Genomic DNA, 10,000 nt, shown 5'->3' with positions numbered 1-10,000 from the left:
AATTTCAAAAATAATCTCTGGTTTTAATTTTGATGGCCAACTATATATGTAATTGAAGAGTTATGGAAAGAAAGAAAGAAAGAAAGAAAGAAAGAAAAAAATTATACAGCTTGGAATACATATTTTTAAAAAATGATTGGTTTGTCTCACAATCACATGTTTGGTATCACCACATCATTCTTATGTATATGTCCTAAATGATTACACCAAACTTGCCCATGACAATAATAGAAACAACTACAAGAACCCTAAATCTCACTCACTTGTTGTAAGTATGTGGCACCCTGCGGTAATACGCAAGGAGGGACTGCTGGACAACATCGGACACAACAGCCTCTCTGTCAATGATCTCGTAGATGAGAGAGCTACGGGCTGACTCAAGTAAGTTGGTGTCCCACGATGTTGATCCATTGATGTGTGAATTCTACAGAAATGTAAAAACAGCAAGTAGAGTGGGGAAATAAAATCATTAGAATCTATATTATGTACTTACAAATTCAAAGCTATCAAAACAAGTGCCATTGAATGCTACCAAGAAAATAAAAAATATAATCACAATTACAATATACATTTTTTTTTTCACTTACCAAAATATTAAGAGCTTCTTCATATGCTCTTGTTAACTGAGCTGCTCTGGCTAACTTTAGTATGAGGGAACCTTCTGATGGCTGCAACGTCATGCTATAAGAATAAGCCAGACCTTTACCTCTGATTTCTCTCCACATTGGTCCCTGAAAAAGATGTAAATTTCATGAAAAATCCTCCTGGATCAACAAGTAAAATATTAGACAGTCTCTAGCACAGGTTACACACATCAATATTTCTAGAAATGACCCATGAACATTATCCACACAAACCTCCAGCTGTGTCAGGTATTGGATAGCTGTGAGTATGGCAGGAACATCCCAGTCCCTGTGCTCAGTGACGCAACGTGTGTACTGAAGAAGGTAAGCAGATTCAACTGAACCAACTCCGGTCAAAAAGCCGGTCACGTTCCCGAGGTCTTCGTTGGAACGCAACTCACTATCTGGGATCACGTTTAAGCTGTAAACAAAACGTGTTTGATTATTGCTCGATTTCTCCAGAAAAAAATAATGAGATGATGAGTTTGATGTTAAAGACAAAATTTTAATTGCAAGATTGATGCTTAAAAAAGAAAAAAGAAAAAGAAATATACTTACAGTTTTTCTTTCGGTGTTTCAACATTTGGAACAAAGTCCATCCATGGAGCAAATACATCATAATGAGATGCCAATTTTTCAATGTCAGTTGACATGTGAATAGTAATGCGATCTTTGCTAACCATGGAACATCTCACCTGGAAGAGGAAAAGAGCCTTGAGATGGGAACACAACTACTCGAGTAATAATATCTCTTGAACTTGATTTTCCAAAACTATAATAGTAACATAAAAACGAAGAAAAATCTAATTTTGTGATATCACCCTGAATTCAAAATACAACATAAAGTACATATATCTACTGCCCCTCAAATGAACTAATTAACCCATTCCCGCCGGGCCGTTTCGCCTTTTATGGCGTCAATGCCGGGGCTCTCGAACGCTTAGGCCTAAATCAATTATATCATCGACGGCGTATAGAGCAAGGCACCTATCATAGACTATACATATTACGGCTAGCGGCGGGCCGCGAGCGGCGATGTTAAAGAGCAAACAATAAATCAGAACAGAATGTTGAAACATATAAACCATAACAGTGTAAATGTTATAGTTACACTGAAAAGCAGACTATATAAAAATATGTTAAACAAGCCCATAAATATCAACCCAACTGTGACTGGTATTTCTTCATGGGGTTGGATCCCATAAGTACTAGATTTTCCTTTCTTTGCAATAACAAGCTATCTTTGCTAATATCATATATATATTAATATGTCTCATCATAAGTCTAGAAAATAATAGAAGACACACATCTTAACCCAATTGTGCAGGGGCAGTTTTAGTTCTGCCGGGTCGTAATGCTGGGTATTTCAATACGCACAGGCCTAATGCCTCGTGCAATTTGTTTACTCTGGCCGTGCACAATCACCACACGTGCTGGCTAAACAAAAAGCCATGACATGATATTGCTTCCCAGCAGTAAGTACATCTTCCACTTTATATGATATTACATCACCCATCATTAACTGGTTAAGATGCCAAGTCCAGACTGAACATCATAAGATGCAGCCCCTGCTGGAAGGGTTAACAACCTATTTAACTTGCCACTTTCTAACAGCCTTTTGTCACATCCTCACCTCTTCCAACTCCTTCAAGACCTGCATCTCTTCTGTGTCAAGTCGACTGAGCAAATGTGTAAGGAACTTCTGTTGACGGAGGATGTTTTGCTGGTTTTTGTTGGATTCTGTGGTCGAAAAAAAGAAACATTAAATTAGTATCTTAGTTCATGGGATCAATGATGATATCTTTATCATACTCAATAATGAACCATAATACAGCAGTAAGAACAGGAGGTTGGAGATAGAGGAGGAGGAAGAGTGGGGAAGGGAAAGGGGAAGGGAAAGTAAAGAGAGAGGTGGAGATGAAAAGGAGGAGGGGGAGAGAAGAGGGAGGAAGGAGTGGAAGAGGAGGGGGAGGTGGAGGGAGGAAGAGGAAAGGAGGTAGAGGAGGAAGAGGAGGTAGAGGAAGAAGAGGAGAGGAGGAAGAGGTAGAAGAGGAAAGGAAGAAGAGGAGAGGAGGAAGAGGTAGAAGAGGAAAGGAGGAAGAGGAAGAAGAGTAAAGGAGGAAGAGGAAGAAAAGAAGGAGGGGAAAGAAGAGTAAGGGAGGAAGAGGAAGAAAAGAAGGAGGGGAAAGAGGAGGAAGAGGAGGAGAGGAAAGAGGGGAAAGAGGAGGAAAGAGGAGGAAAGAAGAAGGAAAACAGAGGAAGAGGAAGAAGAGGAGGAGGAAGAGTGGGGGAAAGGGAAGGGGAAGGGGAAGGAGGAGGAGGAAAGAAGAAGGAAAACAGAGGAAGAGGAAGAAGAGGAGGAGGAAGAGTGGGGGAAAGGGAAGGGGAAGGGGAAGGAGGAGGAGGAAAGAAGAAGGAAAACAGAGGAAGAGGAAGAAGAGGAGGAGGAAGAGTGGGGAGAAGGGGAAGGAGGAGGAGGAAAGAGGCAGAGGGAGAACAGGAAGAAAAAGAAGGAGAATTAGAAGAAGATTTAGAAGAAAGGAAAATGCCGATGAAGGAGCAGTTGCTTCTAACCTTTCTTGAAAACAACGTCATTGAACATAAGCTGCAGTAGCTTGGGCCCACTGCGCTTAGCTTCTCCAATAGAGTTGATGAGTTTGTTAGCTTTTACTCGTATGCGATCTGCAGACAGCTGGCTGGCAAACAACACTTCCTTTAACCACTGTACTCCCTTCTTGTATTTTGCCATCTCAACCTGTAAGAAAATGTTTGTGCTGTAGAAATTCTAGATTTGGAGATGTAGTTAACCTATTATAAATTCTGCTTTTATGAATTCAAAACTGTCTTATATTCTTAGCAAATTATATCATTATGAGTATGTAAGAGTAAGTTATCTTCATGAAAGCAAAAATATTTTTCTTACTATCATGAAATTGTATTATATGACAATAAATTTTCATTGTTGGCTTTTCCTTATTCATTCATGCTAACAGAGCCAGAAGATATAAATGCAGAGCAAAAAGTTATATATTTCCTATTTACAATTTATCCCACTATCATACCATTACAAAATATACTTTTGAAACTAAGCAACTAGCATTCACAAAATTAGCAAATTCAATTTCATGAATATGTAAACCTCCTATTTTTACAATTCCTTGTATCTAAATGTAACTTTTCTATCTAGGCCTATAATACATCACCTGTGATAGATCATGATCACTCACCTTGATAACCACAACAGCATTGGTGCAATAGGGTCCACAAGAGAACTTTCCACTTGAGAGTCCGAGGCCAATCTGGCTATCTCGGTAGATAGTATCTGCGGACAATTCACGAACAACTTCTTCATATGGAATGATGGTGTTGCCACGCTGGATTGGGGATTCAAACACAAGGTCTAATAGCAGCATGATGTATGGCCGAAGGGATGTAGGCACAGCTGAGCTGTCAAGAATGGCAATCATCTGGAAAGCAAATGGTGGTTTGTTTAGCGAGTATAAAATACTTTGATTATGCTTTCTCTCCCTCAGTCAATCGAACCGTTGCGTTCCTTGTCTTTAATTTTGTGTTTTTCTTTCTTGTGAATGAAATGAAGTGAATGTGAAACAGTAATTGCGGTGCTGTATGGCATATTTCATGCAGGCAAACCCCCTCCCCATCTATCCTTTATCTCAAACATACGGACTCTCCACAGTACACTCTTACATAACATTGTCTATTTACTATTTATACATCTAAATATTTTATTGTGTTCTATGACAAAACATGCTTTTTCTTGCTTCATATGTGTTTTATTTGAATTTCCTCTGGCCACACCCACTACATCAGTCCTATCTCCACATGCCTCCTCTCCCTCATGCTCAGTTTTATGTTGCCTTACACTATTATTAATGTCTATTTACTATTCATACATCTGCAAGAATACTTTAGTTTTCTATGTATGAAGAAACATGTTCTTTTTCTTGTTTTATTTGTGCAATATTTGCCTGTTTCATATGCTGGTGTTTTGTAAGCATGAAAGTTTCTTCCCTTTTCCTTCTTATTTGACAGACAACTGTGATAATTTTCTAAATTGGGAGGAGTCACTGCGATAGTTTTTTCAACTTTGATGCTCCACTGTGTGATCTGTATTTGATATATGGCAAAGAAATATACATTTTCTGGTGTGTAAATTCAAGCTCTTGAAATGACAAAGACCTTTGTGGCTATGTATTCCCATTTGCTTGATGAACATAAAATAAACCTCATCATTCTATACGTTCCATAAGTGAATTAATGGTTCACTAATAAATACCAGTAAACAGAGAATCTAACATACCACAGACACATCTGGTCTAAATAAATTTCTAAAAATATATGCCTTACATATCAACAGCAATCACAACCACCTTTGCTCAGTCAAACAACACTCACCTCTACAAAGTTAGAATGCAGGTTGTCAAGCTGGAACTTCACTGGCAAGTCGCTCAGCTGGATTGGAAGATTGGCTTGGGGCTGTTTCATGCTGGTGTGAGTTCTCTGCTCGCCATGGTTGCTGAAGGCTTGGAGGGGATGGAAGTTGATGCTGTCTGTTCCTGGAACTGGGACTGACTGCAGCATCTCAGGGGGAGGTGGAATCTGTGGCAAATAGAAATAAGGATAAATTGATACAGACAACTGGATTTTCTTTATTAGATATTATGCCCGATTTGCTATTAAGATATTTCAAGTAAATAATATATAAACACATAAGTGAATATATGCTATGTGTGTGTTCTTTGGTAATGCATACAGATCTTAACCCTTCAGCAACTGACATTTTTGTGGGTCAGATGACCTTTGTACTGCATTTTTTCTCTTGTTAAAATTACAAGCTATTTGTTCCTTCACAAATGATGATCTATCAAACCAAATATCAATTAGTATCCCTTTGCTAATATATCAAACATAGAATCATATCTCATACCATAAGTCTAGAAAATAATATAAAACACACATTTTCATATGCCCAGCCCAGGATCAACAACTGAAATGTGGCTTGGAAGGGTTAGGCATCTAAAATTGTATTTTCTTCCATATCATCTAACTGATCTTTTCTGACATCCTTAGCAAAGACAAAATTCTAAGGTAACACTATTTAGATTTTCTTTTTTTTACCGAGATGCCAAACTACTGATTACCAATCTAAAGATTACAAGTGTAGCAAAATTACCTCATTGGTTTTCTTGGCTTCCTCAACTCTGTCATGCCACATTTTCAAGCCCTCTTCTCCAATTTGTAGCTTTCTTGCCTCTATTCTTGCTTTTTCTTCCTCTTCAAGCCTTGTGGCTTCCTGAATGGATGGGATACCTCTAATCAAAACCAAAGGGCCATCAATGAAATACTGGCGAATGAGACCAATCCAGCAATCAACAGTTTTGGTCAGTAGGTGCTCGTACCAAAGCTTCTTGTTCAACCTCGTGTCCAGCTGCAAAGCAAGAATGACTATATAAATACACAGATCAATAAAAGAAGATACAGAGTTTTCATGAGCATGTAATTCATATAGGCATTTACAAAATCATGCACACTTTAAACAGAAGTAACTTACATCTCTACATTGCTGACCATAAAGCAAGTCTCCAATGATGAAGTCAGCTATGGTGTCATGAGGTGAAGTTTCCAATCGACTCTCCTGCTTCAAGATGAGGTTGGCAAGGATGTCCCGCATAACATTCATGTCTATGGGGATGGTACCAGACACAATCTTGTTAAGTGTGCCCATCAGGAGGGGCTTCACGAGGTCCACCTTTTCTCGTGGGACACCGGTGAACTCGAAATAGCACGTGGACACAGAATTTTCGTAACAACTGTGATAGACCTGTTCCAGGGTTCAAAAATAAGATATTTCAGTTTATAATGTTTACACAGTTGTTTACATGTTGAATCATGTTCAAGTCAAACCAAGAAAATATTAAAAAGTGAAAAAGGAATGAAAAGCATTCAAGATTATACATATAATCTCTTCTCCTTTCTACATATACAGCAAAATTCTGGACACCTTCTATATATCACAATAGTGCACCATTAAAAACACTCTGAAACTACAGTACTCACATTGCTGGCAAGTGGATCCTCAACTTCTACAAAGACACTAGGTAAAGGTGAGACTGAAGAATGAGTGAGGTACTCCATCAATACACCCATGCTCATCAATCTTGCAAAAACAAAACAAAAAACATGTAAATTTAAGGTTTTGTGAACCTGATTCAGTTTCTAGAGGTAGACTAGGTTTGTATCTACACTCCTAAGTACAACAGGATACAAAAATAGGAGAAGGAACAGCAGGTTAGGAAGTGATTACGAAAGAAAATGAAAAAAGTTAGGCCTTATAAATAAGCTGGAGGAACACTAAGCTGAACTCGACTGTAGAATACAACTGATAATCTTTCATATACACAACAATTATCAACTCATCAATGGCAGAAATCTAAGGATTTCTAAAACTCACTCATTAATTTGTGCGACAGCAGAGGGTCCTCGCCAAGCAGCCAGGACCAAACCAGTATCCTCGGTGTCACTCGGATACTTCACAACCTGGTCAACCGAGACCTGGATGGGTGGCACAGGGCTCTGCCATGGGCGGACATAAGGGCCCCTATCTTCAGCCTGTTTGGAGACAAGTATGACATTATGATACAGCCCCTTTTTCTTTTGATTTATTTGCATCTACAGACCTAATACCTAGCCCATACTCATATTTCATTTTATTTTTTTAAAAACTGCAATTGCAATTATGGAGTCTGGTTTCCAATTGAACTTTTGGGGGTGTTAATTCCATACTGCTTACTTGACTGAGAAATACAAACAAAATTTTCAAGGAAAACTAAAATGTTTACATTAACAACAATTTTAAAGGGTGAAACTGATAAAAAGTATAAAACTCAGATCAACATGTACATGAGAACTATACAATACAATACAATACAATAAAATTAAATCACTTTTTTTCTTTTTATTCAGAAATTAGGAGACTCACCTTCCTGAGAATTTTTTGTTCAACTGCTTCCAAAGCAGAAAAGACTTCCTCTGGTTCAACCTGACCAGTAATAATAATGTTGAGGTTTTCTGGACGGTAAAATTCATGGTGGTACTTGCGAATCTGAAAAATAAAACAAAATGGGTCCATGAACAACAACCTCCTTTCTGGTAAATTAACTCAAATATGACCATCATCAAGGATGATATTAACCGTAACTATGTTCATCATTAAAGATGACGTCAACATTTAAAAATCAAAATATTCATACTAGGAAATCACAAATACTCTTACCTTCTCATTAGAGGTGCTTTCCCTTAAGTTCTTCATGATGCCACCAGTCTCAGACCTGTATCCACTGGGGTGGGGGTACATGGCCCTCAGCATGGCAAGGTAGCATCGGTCGCTGTCTGTGTTCTCACGGGCCTGCATCTCTGAATATACCACTCCAGCATCTTCACCATCACCCGTTATGTGGTACACTTCGGTGGTGAATCCAGAGTCCTAGAGAGATGGAATGAAAGGATATTGCTTACCACCTGTACTCTAATCCCGTCATTCAGCTTTTGGACTACAAAGAACATGACTTGTGACTTAGTTCATACTGGATGTATAAAGAACAAGTTTTCTTGACATCACTTACAGTTAGTGTAGGGTAAAGGAGATGGTCAACATAGATTGGCAACAGGTTCAAGAAACCTTCGCTTCCTGCAGTTTGGACGGTGTAGGCTGTGTGATCAGTATCTGTGGGTAGAAAACAAAAAAACATAAAAATTACAAATAATATTTGCAATAGCTATATCCAATCTTGTATCTAAAATCAAGTCATAAAGAAAGTCTGATGCATGTATGAATCTGTTCTTCATTTCTTACATACTGGAGAGCATTTGCAAGAAGCAATTTTCATAAATCATCTCTATTTACTAAGTATTTAATTTCTTCCAATATCAATTACCCAAAGAATTATAAATGACTCCCAAAAAAATACATAAGCAACAGGTATGCACGCACGCATGCACACACACGCACACAAAAATTCAACCAATCAGATCAATATCTCAATTTATTTAGCAATTACCAAGACATCTATCAGTCATTGCTGCTACTCACCAGTCCAAGCATTTGTACCCGAGGCGAGGCAGCGGTTTGCCAGAAGGTCAAGAACACCCTTGTAAGGGTATTCTTCACTCCCCAAGAACACCAGGTGCTCCAGGGTGTGAGGCAGTCCGTCATCATCATGGGCTTCAGTCGCTGCAAAATAAAATCAATTACTTGTGAATCGAAGACTCATCAGTGTGAGGGAGAGGGAGAGGGGAGGAGAAGGGGAGGAGAGGGAGAGTGGGGGAGAAGGGGAGGAGAGGGAGAGTGGGGGAGAAGGGGAGAAGGGGAGGAGAGGGAGAGTGAGGGAGAAGGGGAGGAGAGGGAGAATGAGGGAGAAGGGGAGAAGGGGAGGAGAGGGAGAGGGAGAGTGGAGGGAGAGAGAGAGAAGGGAAGAGTGGGGGAGAGGGAGAGCAGGGGAAGGGGAAGGGGAAGGGGAAGGGGAAGGGGGGAGAGGGGGAAGGGGAAGGGGAAGGGGAAGGGGTAGGAGGAGGAGAGGGAGGAGAGGAAGAGAAGGGGGAGGGAGAGGGAGAGGGAGAGGGAGAGGGAGAGGGAGAGGGGAGGGAGAGGGGAGGAGAGGGAGAGAGGAGAGGGAGAGGGGAGGAGAGGGAGAGGGAGAGGAGAGGAGGGGAGAGGGGAGAGGGGGAGGGAGAGGTGGAGGGGAGAAAGAGGGGAGAGGGAGGGGGAGTGGGGGAGGGAAAGGGGAGAGAGTAGGAGAGGGGGGAGTAGAGGGGTTGAGGGAGGGGGATGGGGAGAGGGAGAGTAGGGAGGGGGAGAGAGAGTGTGGGGAGGGGAGGGGGGAAGGGAGTCGTGGGGGAGGGGAGGGGGAGAGAGAGAGTGGGGGAGGGGAGGGGGGAGAGAGAGAGTGGGGGAGGGGAGGGGGAGAGAGAGAGTGGGGGAGGGGAGGGGGAGAGAGAGAGTGGGGGAGGGGAGGGGAGAGAGAGAGTGGGGGAGGGACGGGGGGAGGGAGAGTGGGGGAGGGAGAGTGGGGGAAGGAGGGAGAGAGAGTGGGGGGAGAGAGAGTGGGGGAAGGGGAGAGGGAGAGAGGGAGAATGGGAGGAGGGGTGAGAAGAGTAGGGGAGAAGGAGAGAGGGGAGAGGGAGAGTCTGGATGAGGGAGAGGGAGAGAGTGGGGGAGAGGGAGTGTGAGAGAGAGAGAGAATTTTTAAAAAACAATTAAATAGTACTTTTTTAATAAAATATTAAATATAATCAAATACTAACTTTCATTTGATAATATAATTTACCTGCTTCACATCATTAACAAACTACTGTACATA

The 10,000-nt window shown here is 40.9% G+C and overlaps 1 protein-coding gene across 2 annotated transcripts in view; it reads right to left on the bottom strand.

Annotated features, from left to right (window-relative positions):
* LOC122249879 (uncharacterized protein C05D11.1) overlaps positions 1–10,000 on the bottom strand; it is a 35,934-nt gene that overhangs the window by 2,324 nt on the left and 23,610 nt on the right. For both annotated transcript variants that reach the window (XM_043011052.2, XM_086548010.1), the window contains exons 4-19: positions 8,734–8,874; positions 8,267–8,367; positions 7,918–8,127; positions 7,624–7,746; positions 7,096–7,253; positions 6,702–6,801; positions 6,196–6,465; positions 5,818–6,072; positions 5,040–5,243; positions 3,851–4,090; positions 3,198–3,378; positions 2,257–2,363; positions 1,182–1,318; positions 858–1,044; positions 588–731; positions 264–424 (exon numbers count right to left, since the gene is read on the bottom strand). In XM_043011052.2, the coding sequence (XP_042866986.1) occupies positions 264–424; positions 588–731; positions 858–1,044; positions 1,182–1,318; positions 2,257–2,363; positions 3,198–3,378; positions 3,851–4,090; positions 5,040–5,243; positions 5,818–6,072; positions 6,196–6,465; positions 6,702–6,801; positions 7,096–7,253; positions 7,624–7,746; positions 7,918–8,127; positions 8,267–8,367; positions 8,734–8,874 (2,719 nt within the window). The remainder of the gene's footprint in view (positions 1–263; positions 425–587; positions 732–857; positions 1,045–1,181; positions 1,319–2,256; positions 2,364–3,197; positions 3,379–3,850; positions 4,091–5,039; positions 5,244–5,817; positions 6,073–6,195; positions 6,466–6,701; positions 6,802–7,095; positions 7,254–7,623; positions 7,747–7,917; positions 8,128–8,266; positions 8,368–8,733; positions 8,875–10,000) is intronic.

This window comes from Penaeus japonicus, unplaced genomic scaffold (genome assembly GCF_977035675.1).
Source record: "Penaeus japonicus unplaced genomic scaffold, GWHDUDI00000001_assembly GWHDUDI00000020, whole genome shotgun sequence".
Lineage (NCBI taxonomy): Eukaryota > Metazoa > Arthropoda > Malacostraca > Decapoda > Penaeidae > Penaeus > Penaeus japonicus.
The sequence above is the reverse complement of the archived record's forward strand: the minus strand, read 5'-3'. Positions and strand labels throughout refer to the sequence as shown.